This window comes from Coptis chinensis, chromosome 8 (assembly GCF_015680905.1).
Source record: "Coptis chinensis isolate HL-2020 chromosome 8, ASM1568090v1, whole genome shotgun sequence".
Lineage (NCBI taxonomy): Eukaryota > Viridiplantae > Streptophyta > Magnoliopsida > Ranunculales > Ranunculaceae > Coptis > Coptis chinensis.
Window position 1 is genome coordinate 35,023,124 of NC_141463.1, and position 18,409 is coordinate 35,041,532.

Consider the following 18,409-nt stretch of genomic DNA (forward strand, 5'->3'; position numbering starts at 1 on the left):
TTCTTACCTGTACTCCTTGATTTTCCCTCTCGACAGCACGCAAGAGTAACCCATCTCATATCACCATCATCCCCTTTTCTTGAAATCCTAATCTTCACCGGAAAACCTTTTTCATTGCCGTATTTTCGGTAGTACCGCATGTCATCAAAACTATCAAACTTCATTCCCACCTTAGGTTCATTCAAGTTTTCCTTTTCCTTTACAACTTCTTCAATTTCCTCACTACCTTCTATCTCAATTCCCTCATAGTCTTCATGGTATTTATTCAGATCAATGCTTGGAGATTCAATAGAAACTTCAACGTCCATCCCTTATTTAATATTGAAATCAATATAGTAGTGTAGTTTAAGACAGAGATTGACAATCACGAAAAGAAAGTGTTATTTATCTAAGAATCAAAACCATTTTCAAGATGGAGTTTTTAGTGAATGAAGAGATTGAAGTTTTAGCGTGAGAGAGATGAAAATTGGAGTGTACGCGCCAACAAAGAAGACGAACAGTGTTTTTTTTTTTTTTGGTTGCTTTGGAATAAGAGGAGTGCTGGTTTGAGAAGTGGCACGTGATGCTTGCCACGTCAGTTTGTTAAAGAGAGTTTGTTCAAAAGCGTTTGTTCATGTAGAAAAACTGATTACTCAAAACAAGCTTATGTTTTTAAACAAATTGATTTTGCCAATATTTATAGCTTCTACTTTTGTATATTATCAATGATCTGTGGACAACTGAAAAACCAATTTTTACCAAACCAGTTAAAAACCATCACGAAATTATGTACTTACAGTTCCTTTTCAGCTTGTTTCCTGATGAACTCCTTGGTGTGCGCAGTCACTTTATCAGTTTTTGAATCAAACTCGAAATCAAAATGTGAAGCAAACTCAAAATCAATTCGTGGGTTTCGAAATTTTGGGTTATGAATTATAGCTATTGTTGTTGATTTTGGGTTATGAATTTTGGGAGAAGAAGAACCCAATTTTGCGTTTTTTCCTTTTTTTCGTTTTTTTGTTTTTGAAATATTTTAAAATTTTAAAATTTTGCGATTTTTGAGTGAATTAGATCTGATGATCTTGAGAAGAGATCTGAGGGACTAGGAGAGATGTGAGATAAGAGTGGCACTATAAGGATGGCACTATAGCCTAACCGTATATATATATATATATATATATATATATAAATGACATAGTTCTTTCTTAGGCAAAAAGCAAAGGAACATAGATGTAGATGGGTGGGGGTTTTTTTTAGGAAGAAACCAAAAAAGCAGCGGTGAAAACTAAAAAATGTTTTTTTTTGTGAAAAGAAATTGCCGTTTTTTCCCCCTCTTTATTTGTTTGATATGTTAGAAACATATCTGGACGTCAAATTTTACAAGATCTGAGGGTTAGCTGGGTATGGTCAAGATAGTTGGTTCCATTGACAGCCAAAATCAAAACAGCCATCGTACACCCACTTGAGACCGTTGGATCACCAAATCGAGATCTTTACTCAAAGGCACAAATCTCCACTTAACTAGATAGAGAGAGGGGGCATTAACGTAATTTGCAGTCTCCCAAAATAAACGTCAGGTTTTTCTCCCTCTCCAATTCGCCTCCTCCAAAGCAAGGCAACCAACTATTTTTTCCCTCCCAAAGCAAATGCCTCTCCTCCAACCAACTATTCTATTTCACATACAAAAATTTGAAATCAAAAGAACCCAAAACCCCTATTTTCGATTTTTAGCACCCAAATTTGAAGAACCCATCTTAAAATTCGATTTGTAGAACCCAAAACCCCTATTTTTTTTTTTTTTTTTTTTTTTTTTTTGCCTTGCAACATGTTTAATTTAGATTTTTTTTTAAATGTAGAAATGGAGTCAACGGCAGAAAATGTAGCAATTAGTATGGAAGAAGATGTAGTTGTTGGGTGTTTTTCCAATAAATCTCCGGATAGAGAAATGCATAAACTAGTTGCTCCGTTTGCTCTTTTACAAACACTGTTCACTCCTCCCTAAGCACTATTCCAACTTCCCGCCCTAATCTCTCCCCCTTTTTCTCTTTTGGTCGGCTCTCCTTCTCTTTAGGTCCTCCCTCTCTGGGTTAATGAATCCTAGCCCCCTTCTCTCTCCCTTTTTTCCTTTATATCAGTCCCCTCTCTCCATCCTAGCCTTCCATCTGTCCCTTCATCTTGCGGCTGTCTTCTTTCCACGTGTAGGGTTTCCGTACCACGACCCCCTGTCCTTACTCCGATCTTGTGCACCGCAGCTATGTACCTTATGCTAACCTGGGCGCATCTGCCCGCTGATATCCTTGGTCTCTTATCAGCGGAATAGTTTTTAGTAGTGTTGACGACGCAAATGCTTACTACAAAGAGTATGGTCTACAAGAGGGATTTGAGACTCGTGTTTGGTCAACGGATAGGAAAAAAACGGTGTGGATTTGGCTACGGGTTGTTTAATGGTTTGCGCACGTGAAGAGGTCCATAACAAGAGAGAAGTGGGTGTTTCTAGAAATACTAGCACTGTCAGGTGTAGTTGCCATGCTAGAATGCATGTTACGAAAAGAAAATATGAAGATGTATACTATGTAAGCTGCGTTGAAAATGACCATAGCCACTGTTTGGTTAGTTCAGCAAAGAGAAATTGCATGAGATTGAACAAAAATATGCCTGATGCAGCAACAAAGTTGACTAAAATTTTTGGTGAAAATGGTTTACCTATCGGTAAAGTTGCAGTTGTTTTTAGTAGAGAAGAACTTGGGTTTGCAAAGAGAGATTGCTGGAACCGTCATTACGATTTAACCAGAAAGATGCCTAAAGAAGGTGATGCAACTGCCATGTTTAACTATTTTATGCAGAAGAGTGTCGAGAATCCCCAGTTCTACTACGCCATTGATCTAGATCAAAATGGGACTGCAATAAACTTTTTCTGGATTAATGGGAGGTCTCGAGTGCAGTATGAGTATTTCGGGGATGTTGTCTCTTTCGATACTACATATCGTACCAATGCATACTCTATGCCTTTTGCCCCTTTTACTGGAGTCAATCATCATATGCAGTCGATTCAGTTTGGTTGTGCGCTATTACTTGATGAGACAGAAGATACATTCATATGTTTGTTTAAGGTCTGGCTTGCAACCATGGGTGGTCATGCGCCAACTGCAATCATCACTGACAGGATAGAGCAATAATTGCAGCCATTGCAAAAGTGTTCCCTGATACTCGTCATCGATACTGTCTTTGGCATGTTATGCAAAATTTCAAGAAAAGTTGTCCTTTACTAAAATTAAGACATCGGTAACTGACCTAAAGAATACTATTTCTTTTTCGTATAGGATTGCTGATTTTGAAAGAAGATGGTGTACAATAATAGAGAACAATGAATTGTCTGAAAATCCTTAGTTGACAGAAATATATAATATGCGGGAGAAATGGGTTCCTTTGTTATCTCAGTGACACATTTTTTGCTGGTATGCATATAATTGGGAGAAGTGAATCAATGAATTCTCATTATGACCAATTCGTAAATTCGACAACTAGACTGATGGAGTTTGTACATGGTAATGAGAAGTCTTTGGTTTTGATTGCTAAGAATGAAAGAGATTCTGATTACCGCACTGAGTATAGTTCACGAATTGTGACTAAAAATATTTTCCTCCTTATGCATACTGCGAAGGTCTATACAATTAATGCATTTAATAAATTTAAGGAGCAATTCGAGAAGGCAAAGATGAAGTACAAAATTGATGAGGAAGAGATTGATAACTATGGAACTGGAAGCTACATGGTGAAATTCAGAGACCCGCAGAAAAAGTTCGTTTGGAAAGTGATTTTCAATAGAAGAACCTTAGAGGGAGACTGTGAATATAAGTATTTTCAGTTTATGGAGTTACTTTGTAGTCACATGTTAAAGCTTTTTCAACGTTACGACATCGAAGAGATTCTAAGGCATTTTCTGTTGAAGCGGTAGATGCAAAAGGCAAACACGTATAGAGCGGAGTTTGATATTGGATTAGTGGCTGGCCATGAAAACCATGAACCTTTGAGAGTGGTTCATTGTATCAAGGTTGCTTCTCAAGTGACTTACGATGCAGAGAATATTGTTCAGGCTTATTGATATTTTATAGAAAAGATGGGTGAAATGGCTATTGGAATTTCAATGTTGAATTAAACTTCCAGTAAATGAGCCTCCAGCTGAAGAGCCTTCGGTTGATACCTCACAAGTTAATTGAAGAGCCTTTGGCTGATGAAAAGTAAGCGATACATATTCGCATTTTGTAATTTGTAGTATAAGAGGAAGTCATCCTCTTTATGAACTTATTGTTACTCGAAAAAGAAATGGTGCTCCCTTGTAAGATTGATTTTGCCAAGGCATTTGACAGTGTTAGTTGGTCCATTGATTATCTGTTGGGAAGATTCTGGTTTGGGTTCAAGTGGAGGCGTTGGATAAAATCATGGTTATCTACGGCACATTTCTCGGCCATGGTTAATGGGTGTCCAGAAGTTTTCTTTACTAGTACGAAAGGCTTGTGTCAGGGAGACCATTATCCCCATTCCTATTCGAGTCCTTCACGAGAATAATATTCAAAGCTCAAGATAATGAGTTGATTTCTGGTTTCAGTGCAGCAGCTACAAGTTCAACTATCCCCATTTTACATAATACCATGTTTTTCATTGATGCTAAGGTAGATCAAGTGATCAATTTGAAGGTGATTCTTACGTGGTTTGAAGCGATTTCAGGTTTAACTCAATTGTTTTCTGTGAATGATATCCCTAACTTAGTCTCATTGGCTATGACTTTGGGCTGTCGAACTGGTTCTCTTCCATCTTCTTATCTCGGTTTACCACTAGCTTCTGGTTTTAAGGTCAACAGTGTGGAATCTTGTTATTGAGAGATGTACAAAACAACTAGCCATATGGAAGAGCAAGTATCTATCAAAAGGTGGTAGGTTACCCTCATCAAGTCCACCCTTGCAAGTATGCGTATTTACTTCCTCTCCTTGCTGATAATACCAATTTCAGTGGCAGAGGTTCTTGAGAAAATGATGAGAGACTTCTTATAATGATGCCCAGCGATATCATTTGATAGCCTGGGAAAGAGTATGGTGGTTTTGGATTCCGGGGCATTAGAGATGTCAATTCTTCTTTGTTATCCAAGTGGATTTGGTCAGTGGAAGGATGTGATTAGAGACAAGTATGGGTTAGACGGAATGGGCTGGTTCACTAAGAAGGGACCGTATGGGTTAGTACTTAGTAGTACATATGGGTGCAGTCCGTGGAAAGGGATCATGGAATATAAAGATTTTGTGGAGGGTGAAGTATGTTTCAAGCTAGGAAAGGGAGACAATTCTTGTTTGGGAGGACAGGTGGTGTTCTAAAATCCCATTAAAAGTCTGCTTTAAAGAGTTGTATGTCATCTCAGGTAGCAAGCATGGGAATGCTGAGCAACATGCTGTCTGGGAGAATGGGGTCCCGTCATGGGATTTTAAGTTCAGAAGAAATTTATTTGAAGGAGAGTTGCAACTGATTATCAAATTTCTAAATTTGCTTGCTAATCAAAGAGTAAACGATTGGTTCAATCGAGGAGGTCTCACACCTTTGTCAATTGATCGCGTTCTGATGAGGTTCAGTTTTAGTTTAGGTCTCATATTTCAAAATCCTTTTCAGCTGGAAATGTATAATACTGGTGAAGCTTTACGGAACGAAGATCTTGTGGATCCAAATTCTGGGCACTTATCCCAGTTGTCTAAGCGAGTAGTACATTTGATGGGAATTTCCATGTCATCAGCTCCAAAATTTTCTGAAGATCGTTTCATCTTGAGAACTCCACTGGCGGTATGATTGTATGAACTTCATTATCATTCTTCCTCATTTCCTAGCCTAATAAGATTTCACTTTCTTAGTAATGAACTTAATGAATTTGTGTGTCAGAAGTGTTGTGGTTGGAGTTCACCTCCCACAACATGTTGGTGTGTAGATACAAAGAATATGAAGTATGAAGGAAGCAAAAGGACCAAAAGAAAGAAACATAAATATGTCTCAACTATTATGCACAAGTCTAGAGAAAACTTTATTTTTTTGTCTGCATGAAGCCTGTTACCAGACTGGCCAAAGGCTTGCTAGTGGCGAAGCCAAAGCCCAAAAGGGTTGAGGGCGGGCACTTGCTAAACGTATATCATGTAGTGGAGCATAAAAAGTTGTTACACAACATATATCCTAATTTATATGTTAATGATATTAAGCATGAAAATTAACAACAATAAATATAAACTTTGGTGTTGCAACTTTTACTCTCTCCAAAAACTCTTTTTTTTAATCGGTTAAAGACAATATATTGATATAAAGCGAAAGATTGCATTAATTGTCTAATTCCAATTATCTATTGAGATATGCTAACTAGCTTTTCATATTAATTCTAGAGAAAATGGTAATATATTCCACCATCGGAAATGTTCAAGTGAAAAAATCATACGATGAGTGATGTAGTCATGGCTAGTGTTAGTCTGTGTCTGCTTAGACATAGGTACTTTCAAGAAAAAAGTAATACTTCATTTTTTTCCTTTGTACCTAAGTCACATTGACACGGGTTCGCGTGATGGTGTCCGACATGGATACGGAGTGGATGTCCGAGAAGTGACCTTTATGAAGGACATGGGGACACATCTAAGTGAGAAGATAATTATTACTATTCTTTAGTTACACAACTAATTCCTGGGCTCAAGAATTTACAAAGTGCCTTGTTACAAAATAAATATCTGCGAAAATGGCATATCATGGAGTTGTAACTATCTTAACAGATTATGTTCTTAGTTGTTTAGGGTATAGAAGAAACCCTAGTTTTAAAACCTATGCACAAAGTGTCCGTGTGTCCGACACGGATTTTTTATAAGAATATGAAGTGTCCATGTTACTTAGCTTTGTACTATATGCATATAGCTAAAAGGAGAAATGACCAGATCTTTATTTTTCTATTTTCAGCTTTTCATTGTCTTCACACACATTTAGGGTTTGTACCTTCAACATTTTGTGTTCTAGTTCACAGGAAAGTGTTCAAGAGCATATGCAATGGGTCCAATGAAGGTTCTGCAATCCTGAGTTACTTGTCAGCTAATGGAAAGGCTCGGTAGTTGTCAATCAGTAAAAGGGATTTAATTGAGGTACTGCATGTGGCTCCCCCTCCCCTAAATTTTCCATCTTATTCAAAATTTCCGTAGTCTATCTAATTAACTGATATATTAGACATTCCAAGGTTGGTGAAGTAGAGTTGTTGTATTGAGAGTAATGATTTCAAGTCAATGAAATACTCTTTTGGGTTCAGTAAATCAAATGCTTTGCTCATAAAAGTTGTCGAGAAAAGCACTTCAAAATAGCTTAACGTCCTTAATGTTGCATAACTTAGTTGGTCCTTCATTCAGTAGACTAGGTTTCTCATTGGAAACTAGCGCTACATAATTTGTTTGTTATTATTTACTTTTTTCACCTTTTAATTACAATTGCGCGATTGACATTTTAGATATCCTGCTTGGTGCCAGCTAAAAGAGTAACGTCTCATCAGAATTCAGATTCAATCCCGTAGGATCTCTATAGGAATAATGCTTTTTTATCTTATGTTTTGTTGCAGTAACCATGATATGTACATTGACCAGTGATTTGCAGGGTGTGAAAGTTTCACTTGTCCTGGCAGCTGCCACTACTGCCTCAATTTTTTATTGCAATATTTTGCATCTGATTTAGACCTCAGAAATGCTTCAGCAACAACTTGATGTGATTGATCGGCAATATGAGATGTATTTTTTTCACCCTTTAGTTACTGTTCCTTATCGAAATCTATATTTTGAGGTGACCTGGAATGCAAACAGTAGTTCTTCTCTCCTGTCGCTCTGTCCTAGATAAGTAGGTCAGTATGTGTGGAGATATATGCAGTAATTGGTTCGGAGACTTCAAATTCCTCTGTTCCCTTGTATATTTCTTCCCTATTGATTATAATTAAGTGTTCGGTATCCCTTACATTCTCACCTGTTACGTACTTTTCCTTGTCGTGTTTCTTCTTTCTTTCCTTTTGATGTTTTGAATCTCTAATCCCAAAATGCAACCAAGTCTGTAAGACATTCATCCTGCTTTAAGGTTAGGATAGATACAAGTCCCTGGGACCCCAGTGACATACATTCCCAAGGAGCCTTACGAGAAACAATATAGTACGATACATCTAAATGATCTAATGGAATGCACTTCACCACTCTTTGTCATCAATAAGGCCTCTACATTTGTAGGTTCTGTTAATCTGATTTCATAGAGAGGATTATGAGCTGAATAGTTTTCCATTTTCCTACTCTCTTTTTCACCACCTACTCATTGAATCCTTGTTTTATTTTCTATCAGGTCAAGACGTTCAGGTTTAGCTTCCGTAAAGTCTGGAAACAAACAAGTTGCACTCCAGCATGTGAGACAATTAAAATTGAGTTCTGAAAGCAGAGAAAGATGCACGTGTCTCTGTTGAACCGAGATGAGGAAGTTCTCAGTGACATTGAATATGCTAAATCCACGAAAAAGGTCAGACTGCGCTTATTTAGAATCTTGTAGAACTAATAGAGGCTCTTAAACTGGAGACTTTATAGTTATATTACTTGGTTGAGCTGTTGTATGCTGAATCCACGAAGAAGTTTAGACCGTGCCTAGTTAGAATCTTGTAGAGTTGACATAAGCTGTTAAAAGGGATATTATTGAGGTGCTGTACGCTTGTGCTAAATCTTGTAGAGTTGACATAAGCTGTTAAAAGGGATATTATTGAGGTGCTGTACGCTTGTGCTAATCCCAGTTATGCTGGACCTAATTTTTGGTTTTACCAGGTGAAGTCATGTGTTTCCTTATCATTTTTCCTTGTAAATATTGATCGTGATTTTTCTCATGCGGAAGAAGTCCAGAGCATGATGAGAGTATCTTCAGAAAAAGAAGTCGAGGATGCTTTAGGTAATTATTTTATTTGAATCCAAGAAGTCTATTACTTCTCGATCAGTACTCTTTGGGATTAGGGGGGTTGAAAAACAAATTACTGTCAGAAATTGTCTGTCCCAAACAAGAGAAACTCCTTCTCTTCTGTCCTTTCACATTCCCATCGACCGTGACTTCTTCTCACTGCAGGGAAAGTTGAAACTTTTATGGATATCACACGATTTGAATAAGTTGCTGTATCAACGTATTGTTTGATGTCTCCAATTAGTACATTATTGTGAACTTAGTAATTCGAGTTCTTTTTTGCCCTTTGGCGAGGGATAAAGTGAAGGCTCCACGTATGAAATGAAAGAAGTAGGCGGAAATGTTTATTAAAAACACAGGAGTCTGCTAAGTGGTAACACGATGTATAGTCTGACACCTGCCCGGTGTGCTGAGGGTACAACAACAGAGGCTTCAAGAGTTAATGAGGTTGCTGCACATTCTGTATGAATAATGTCCCTTCAACCACGATATGAATTTGCATCTCTTACAGGATCAGGTGCACTTGCATATACGGGTATTGAAGATGAAGATGTTGAAGAAGAGTTCAAGAAACTTGAGATGGAACTAGGAGATGAAATCTTAATAAAACAAATCTTTGAAACTGTTGCAGATAGTTCAGCAGTTGTACAAGGAAGTTTGGTATCTGCTAGTTCAGCAGACAAGATTCTATCAAATATGAAGATGGTATCTGCTAGTTCAGCAGACAAGATTCTATCAAATATGAAGATGGCAGATAGTGCGTCTTGGAAGCTAGATACTGGAAATTCTGTCGATTCACTGACCAATAAATTGTCTAGTCTCAAGCTTGAGGCTGCTTGAGCCCAACAACCGTCATAGCTGGGTTTCCTGTTTCATGATATAAACACAAATGTCTCTGTAATCATCTGTAACTAACAAATTGATATTGCTAATATTATTATTTTTTTACATTTTTCTTTTTCGTAGTATTTTACTTTTAAAGGATTAGACGATTAGTGTGTTGTGATGTTAGCCTAAAGATGGAGTTGTTGTCAAGAATGAGAGATTCTAGACTTATTACTTGCTGAAACGAGCGAAGAAAGCAGAGAGAATGAGGCAAACAAATCACGGAGACAGGCTCGAGGACGTCCCTATGCTTGCTGTGAATATTTGACGTGTAATGCATATTTCTGGACTAGAAACACGAGTGTTTATCAAGGAAATGTCCATATGAAATGAGCAGTTAACAGTTCTGATTTGCAACCAAATTGCAAATGAAGCCTGCGTTTTCTTCATATACTTCACCTGGGCTTTCAGCAGTGTGATTATAACCTCGGAAAGTTGATGAACAATATATGCAACACGTCAAGAAGTAACCTTGCATGGAAGTTGGAAAAGATTTATTAGACTACGAAGGGAAGTTCTTCATGGCGCAAGTGTACAACATCCACAGTATATGACTGGACCATTCTCTGACGATTGCAAAGGACTGGGAATTCTCTGATTATTGCTAGTGCATTCTCTCTGATTCAGTTTGAGATCGAAGCATCTAATTCTGTGTACAAGTAATAACATCACAAGAGTACGCATGTTCTTTCCCTGCATCCACACAACTGTGCCTTATACTCCACCCGTAAGCAATGCCGAGGTCATAGCAATTAGTAACATGTAGAGTACCCCTTTCTATTCATCTCCAAACATCCCTTCATGTTTTCGACACCTGTATCCTCAACAGCCATTCTCCAACTATCACATCATGCGTTTCAAGTGGAAATTTGAACTCACAGATTGCTCTGTCATCTGGATTTTTGTATATTAGTTTGCATCACCAATTTAACCGTAGTCCAAGGCAAAGTCAATAATGCCACCGAGCATCGAATAAACAGGAGATGAAGATAACTTACACACCCAATCTGGTAAACTTGCCAGAGAGAACAGCCGAGCACAATGTACTAAATGATCTATATGGGAGTTTACCCAGTGCTGCAATGTTATCATCAAACTGACCAGCAAATCTGACTCCGGCAAAAAAAACAGCAAATCTGCAAATGCGAGCCATGGAAACACAGTGGCCAAACTAACCACTTTGACAGTAAGAATTTGGATCACCACTACAAACCACGTTTACCACCTGATGTCAATTGTCAGAAACTCATTTTACATATTTTCATATTTAAAGACAGGCAACCTTTTGCACTAAACCAATAGAAGATTCATTTAGTGCAGTGGAAGCTCGTCACGACACCATGATACACATTCTTACATGATACATGATGTACCATATCTTCAATCTTTGTAACACATCACTATTTATTTTGATTCATACAAATTCTTTACTCCGCATTTCCAGATAACTAGAAGGTTATAAGTATTAGCAAAATGCAGAACAAGACAACGACATGTCTTTAAGAGGCAATCAGACAGCCATAAAGAGAGATTAAGTTAATAACCTCAAATTTGGTATGTTTAATGAGGTTAATGTGTGGTCTTTTGCTACCAGAAATCATTTTCATAAAAATAAAATGAGAAACAGAAATTGGCAATCACTCACTCTAATGCGGATATTAGAAACATTCTTTGTGTAGGATATCTGCAAATCCCACACGCAGAATGCAAGAACATATATTACTGGAGCATATATTCACATTTCACAATATAAAATGTTACAGCTAAACTGCAATCAAACTGCTATAAGTACCTTTTCGGAAAAAATCCTACACAAGATCCAATGTGGATATCACAAGTCATTTCCACTTAAAAGGGTATAACCTCACAACTGTAATACAAAAAACGACACGACCAAGAAAATGAAGCAATAAACCTCACAAATTGATGACAACCGACTAGAAGAAAGCACCAACTAACAAACAATACTTACAACTAAAACGAATAGATGTAAGATACCTTCTAAATCCACGCAGATATAGAAGACTTTGTATGATCCAAACTTTCTATGTACACCCACCATTTGCTATTCCAAAATCAATCCACACTAGACTCCAGAAAACAGCTGAGGACCCAAAATGAGCAGCATATATAACACAACTGTCACTGTGACAAGTTACATTTGGCAAATGTAACCTAAACCAACGTTCTCCAACTAGTGCCTCATTTAACTTGTATATCACCCTTGGCATCTGAAGTGATTGTTTTTGAGCTGGGAGATTTCCCAGTGATTGCTTTCTTTACCTTAACAATTGTATGTTTCACCTTCGATAAAATGTTATTTGATTGCTTATGAACTGGCTTGGTCAGAACTTTGTCTTTAGGTGGATCTTCATTTGTTTTCAAGACATCAACAGATTTCGATAACTCCTCAACTTTTGAAGCTTCAGGTTTAGGAGTGTCCTCAGATACTTCAGCTGCCTTAGCCAACTCATCTACATTCTTCTCCACAATAGACTCTGAGTTTACCTGTTCTTCAACTGACTCATTTGGAGTATCAACAATAGAGGGAACATTAACTTGCCCTTCCAGGATTGTATCTTTTGCGATCTCGATTAAAGAAAATGTGTCATCTTTAACATTTTCCTCTTTCTTCTCATCAGGGACCACATCAACATCTTTAAATGCTTTTTCTCCATCAAAAGACTTCTCAGCAACTTCTGCAGCAGAATTTGAGTCATTTCCATCTTCAGTATCAGTAGAGTGGGGCTCTGTATCTTTTTTAATCTCAACAGATGCAAATTCGCTTTTAATATCTTCCTGTATTTTCTCTTCAATCACTTGAACAGGCTCAGAGGTTTTTTCCCCTTCAAAAGATTTCCCAGCAAGTATAGCAGAACTGGAATCAGCCCCCTCTTCATTTTTGATAGTCACGGGCTCTGTACCATTGGCAGTGTCAACTGAAGGCACTATACCATCCCTAACAATTTCTTCTTTCTTTTCTTCAGGGATCACTTCCGCCTCCCTGGATAGTACCGGTTCTTCAAAAGACTCTTTGATAACTTCTGTAGCGGGATTGGCATCAACCCCAACTTCTTGCTTTGTAGTCTTAGGTTCAGCTGATTCCCCATCTTTAATTTTTTCTAACTTCTCTTCTTCAGCTTTTCCGACTTCAAGCGCCAACTCTTCTGAAGAATTCTCAACCACATCAAGCGGAGTTTCACCTTTCTGTGCACTGTCCACATTAGCCTTATCCAAAACATCAGGAATAGCAACTACTTCTTTGTCTTCGAGAACTAATGGAGTTTTGAATGCAAACGTATCAGTTGAGGACTCAGTAACCTCCGCTGCTTTATTGACATATACTCCATCTTTCACAACTTCACTCTCAGCACTTTCCTTAGGCTCAATATCCTCAGATTTTTTATCAACATCTTCAACAGTTTCAAGTTCGTTTACTGCTCTGTCCGCCACGTCCACAACTGATTCGGATTTTTCCACTACTTTAACCTCTGGTTCCGTGAATTTTACAGGTTCTTTCACAATTGAGTTTTCAACTTTTTCAAAATCTGATTGTAAGACCTCTGGTTCTTTTCCAACTTCAGGTTCTTCAGCGACTGGTTCTGGTTTCTCTACTAGTTTAGATTCTTGCTCTGAAACTTCTTCAGGTTTGGGTTCAATTTCAGGAGCAGGTTCTTGAGTAGGAACTGGATTTGACGGCTTTTCAACTGATTCAACTGCTGATTCAGGAGCATCAGATATCTTAGCTTGTTCTTCTGTTTCTTCTTCAGCATCTTTAACAACAGGTTCATCAGATACCTCAGCTTGTACTTCTGTTTCTTTTTCAACGTCTTTAACTGCTGGTTCAGAAACAGCAGAAACAATTGGTTCTTGATCAGTATCTTTTTTAAGTTCTGCACCATCTTCAGCTGGAACATCCACTGCAGGGGGATCATCGACCTTCTGAACCTCCAAAACTGCAGGTTGATGAATCTTATCCTCTGATTCAGTTACGAGAGCTCCAGGTCCAGGACTTGCCACTTCCTCAGGATTGGATGGAGAAACAATGTCCTGTTTAATAGGATCTAATTCTTTATTTTCTTTTGCCTCTACATGCTGCAAAAATTAGAGCCTACCAGTTAGAAACCAGAAAGACAGAAAAACATACACAGAAGTAGTCAATATACTTGAGTTCCAGTCTCCTGCCCAAAGAAATCAACAGATGTTATGGACTGCTCTGTTAAAAAAATGGGCAAACAAAAATAGGTTCTAGACAACATAATCTTTATAGTTTAAATTAGATACCAAAATTCACCCCATCAATGGAACTCTTGTATTATGTCAAAGTGGATTTCAGAATAAGCAGATATAGTGAATATCATTTCTTCCCATGGAGAACCATGCCAAACTGGTACATTATTTCTTAACATTGGGTCAATCAATACCATTTTTAAAATGTGCACCTTTTCTAAAAATTGAAAATACTATAACTATCCTGCCGTTCTACAGCTTTCAAGTGTCTGGTCATTTGTGTTGTATTACTTGCATAGTTGAATCACATACTCATCTTATTAAAAAGGATACATCATCTAGCCAACAAAGATGATATAGTTGTTGAACGACGTAAGGACATCAAAATTCACATTCACAAATCAACTTTAATGCAATCATGTAGTATGCAAATACTTTCACAAAATTAGGCCACTCTCAAATGCTAGACATACACTAACAAAGAAATATCCAAATTATGATCCTTAGAAGCAACACATCCTAGGCATCTCTGTAGGAAATATAAGCAACAAACAAAAACGATAAGTAAAAGAAAACAAAAATAAATAAACAGAAGAATTGACAATATGCACAATGTTATAAAACAGTTCTTCCACTACACAGAGTAAATATAATAGAATAATTACTAATCATCTAAATCACAATGAAATGAAAAATTAGGATTTCTGGTTATAATAAAAATACAGATGAGGTAACGCGAATCTTCTAATAAAAGCTCAAATAGAAGAGAACATAGGAGAATTAGATGCAGATGTTGTAACACTGAACTCCCATTTCTAGTAAGCTTACTCTGTTGGATAGCAGTATAGCACTAGTTATCCCACATGACAGACAAACAAGGTCATATTGTAATATATGAACTGTTTCAGTGAACTGAGAATTTATCTGTTTCAGGAAATTGCACTCCTGTCCATTTCTGGTAGCAATATGTGAACTCCCTAATTATATCTAAAGAAAATTTTAGATAGATAAATTTCAAGAAAGCTATTATTAAAAGTTTCATATTGAATTGAACTCTTGAATACTAGTCAGTTAACAATGATGTGAACTCAAACCACTCCTTTACTTTGATACTCAGATAGTCTATATTTTGCTTAAAAGATGAGCCAACAAATATTGATATTTCACTAATAGTTAATCTCAACATGCTAAGGGGATCAATAATTAATGTTTTTGGAAAATATTCCAACCCCGCTAAAAAAGGATGTCCTAAAAAATCTTAAAAATGAACAACACATGAACATCAAGAATAAAATTAGAACAGATCTTAAACTAATTCCCTCAAAACTTCCTTGGCAAAAGAACATGTCAGTTCATATATATCAATGAATCAGCAAATTAGTCTACCAAGAACTTAACAGATAATTAACTTTCAGTTCCAAATATACTAATCATGATTATATAAAAGAAGATAGGGGTGGGTTCATTCACCTCAACAGTAGTAGCTTCACTGGCCATGGATTCAAGAAACAAGAAAACTTAGATATCAAGAAAAGAATATATCAAGTTGGTTGTTAAAGACAGTAAAAGAAGAAAGAGCTGAGCTGAGTAAGCTAAAAAAAAATAAGAAAAGATAAGAGAGTGATACAACAGAATATAGAACAACACTCACTATCAGTTAAGGAGAAAAAAATATATACATAGTCCAAGAAAGCATGCACTAGCCTCTTCTCTTTTTTTTTTTTTTTTGGGTGCTTAACTGTTTCTAGTTGGATTTTATACACGTGGCATAGTGTGATTAGAGCTGTTAATTCTAGGACCACTATGGAAACCGACTTTTTGAATTTTGAGATTTTTTTATTTCTTTGTTTTTTGCGGTCTTGTCAGAGGGTGTAAACTTGTACATACATAGATTCCCTCTAATAATTGTAAAAAATGCCGCCATGTAAAACTTGAGCTAGTTCTTCTCTTCTACGCATTTCTCTAGTTTTGTTCCGAATTATTATTTTTACGTGTAAATCAAGAGAGCCAGCAAATAAAGGGACTATCGAAAGGCTGGAGTAGTCAGTCCAAGAAAAAAGTGAGTAAAGAATGTATAGAACAAAAAAGCTAGATATGTAAGAATCCATCACCCATGTTACATGTCTGACCAAAGACCATGTGATAATGTGAATGGGCATAAGGTCCACCTTTATACTTTTTAGACATATGGTTTCAGAATTCACAAACCAGATGGATATAATTCAAGATCCTTCAACAGTTAAACGTAAGGTCAATTACAAGTATAGCCATCATCTACAATTTCTAATTAATTCATACCGTCTTGGGCCATGGCCTGAGTTGTTCGCGTTATAGCCAACTGGAATTCCAGAATAAGGCCCCTTGTTAATGGCCCAAATGGATGGCTCTTAATCCTCTAAGGCCTCGAGATCTCTACAACCGGGTAAGGAGATCATCTCTGTAACCGTGTTATCTCGCTGTTGATCCGAATCTGAGATGTGTGTGTGCCTCGATACCTGTGTGTGTGCTCCGAGATGTGTGTATGTGCGCCGAGATACGAGATGTGTGTGTGGGGTACAGAAATCAATATCTCTGTACCCAGTTATAGAGGAACCGGTCTCATCCTCTAATGGATCAAAAGGTCACACGTTTTTCACATTCTAATTGTATTGGTCTGTACCTCAAATGTTCAACTATGTCTTTCCAAACTGATTTTAAAGTTTTCGATCTTGTGTTATTTTGAGGGTCGTCATATTAAAACCACCAATTTTACCAAGTAATCACTAACCACATCTCAGCTATACGAGTTTGAAGTTCAATTAGTTGTGTACGTGTTTGTTCACAGTTTACAGTCGTCGGTATTAGTCTACGTGTTTCATAGTCTCTCTCATGCTTTGACCCACAATAAAAGAGGGAGAAGAAAATGAAGATTGACAAAGGAAAAGGAGAAAAGCAGTTCTTATACTTCTGGCGGGGTGTCAAAATGGCCTTCAAACCCTCAGCCCACCCACCCCGACCCAGTTCATGGGCCGAAAAAGCCCTCAAAATAAGTTTCTCACACATTTGTGGGCTGGGCCTACCCAGTCCTCAAGTCTTTGAGGGAAGGATAAGAGCCTAGACTTTGAAACTTAAGCCCTCTTTTAAGCCCGACCCTCATTAGGCCCTCAACATTTATTACATATATTTTAATAATTTTTTTTACAATATATTTCATTTTAGCATTAATATTATACTAAAAATCACTTAAAACGTTTATCTATTAAGTTTGTCAACCTTATAATATTTTATAAAATGAATTTAACTGATCTTAATTGACTAATACAACTTTAACAAGTTTTTTTAGTAATTTGAAGATTTAATTGTGAAGTGCATTCGATTTTATCATTTTTAACTAATGTTTCTAAATTTATTTTATAAATCAAATGTATAACATAGTATCTGACCCTCACGTTTGGCCCTCAAACCCTCTAGAGAGGGTTGATGGGCGGGTAAATGTTTTGAGATTTAAGCATTGGCCCGACCCGACCCAACCCTCGAGGTAAATGAGGGTAGGGCTGGCCCAGCCCTCAAAGCATGAGAGCTTCATTGTTTGAGGGCCGGACCAGCCCGACCCGGTCCATTTGACAACACTAACTTCTGCCATTGCCGCACCAAACTTTTCTACCTCTGCCTGACCATATTAATTTTTTATTATGACATCATAAACCCAAATCATCCTTTGTTTGACTATATATACATTCACACATCTATTCCTGCCAACATCCATTTCTTTTTTTAAGATCAACAAGTTTTAATTTAGAATTTCACTTTTGGGAATTATATTTACTGGTTTGATGAAGCAAATCATTAAAGAGTGAAGTCGTGAACCATCTTCTAAAATGGATTTTGAATGAATGGGGTGAATTATGTTAAATTATAATATCAATATTTTTTTTTGTGAAGATCGAGTGGGAAATTATTAGATTCAATTCATTGAGTGAGGGGAAGCCGGAAGCATGAGAAAGATTGGTTTTCTCTTTCTTTCTCTTTCTTTCTCTTTCTTTCTCTTTCTCTAATTTCTTATTTTCTAAGCATGAGAAAAACTTTGTATTTGTTTTTTTTCCTCTCTATTTTGTCAACAAACACACGAATAAGCCGTGTGCAACAAATTTGGAACCCTAGTTAAAACTTACTAAAGGTGGCCCAAACCCAAAATTCTTAAAAATAAAACAAAAAAACAAAAAAAAAAAATAACGTGAAAACCGGAGGAGTTCTTCATGTAAACAAAATAAAACGTGAGACCTTGAAATTATTGGAAGTGCGCCTTTGAATATCTACAAGCAATTTGAATGCTAAACAGTTACAGTTACATATTTTATTAATTACTAGAAGAGAATTC

General features: G+C 37.0%; 2 protein-coding genes across 16 annotated transcripts; one reads left to right on the forward strand and one right to left on the reverse strand.

The window, feature by feature from the left end:
• Nucleotides 1-1,839: 1,839 nt before the first annotated feature.
• LOC147481267 (uncharacterized) lies at nt 1,840-12,435 on the forward strand. Of its 15 annotated transcripts, none has more exons than XM_086581206.1 (6): nt 1,840-5,799; nt 7,000-7,121; nt 7,611-7,751; nt 8,344-8,514; nt 8,811-8,931; nt 9,449-12,435. In XM_086581206.1, exons 4-6 carry the CDS (start codon nt 8,443-8,445, stop codon nt 9,775-9,777), a joined length of 522 nt encoding a protein of 173 aa, XP_086437332.1. In that variant the 5' UTR covers nt 1,840-5,799; nt 7,000-7,121; nt 7,611-7,751; nt 8,344-8,442; the 3' UTR covers nt 9,778-12,435. The 15 variants fall into 15 exon arrangements, 4 of the variants coding, with proteins under 4 accessions (XP_086437332.1, XP_086437331.1, XP_086437333.1 ...); XM_086581205.1 differs by having other exon boundaries at nt 7,007-7,121; XM_086581207.1 differs by having other exon boundaries at nt 7,007-7,121; nt 7,621-7,751.
• Nucleotides 11,542-15,754, reverse strand: LOC147481268 (neurofilament protein-like protein). The gene is made up of 2 exons (XM_086581204.1): nt 15,523-15,754; nt 11,542-13,917 (listed from the first exon to the last, which is right to left on the reverse strand). The coding sequence occupies exons 1-2, from the start codon at nt 15,547-15,549 to the stop codon at nt 12,025-12,027; spliced, it is 1,920 nt and encodes a 639-aa protein (XP_086437330.1). The 5' UTR covers nt 15,550-15,754; the 3' UTR covers nt 11,542-12,024.
• Nucleotides 15,755-18,409: the final 2,655 nt, after the last annotated feature.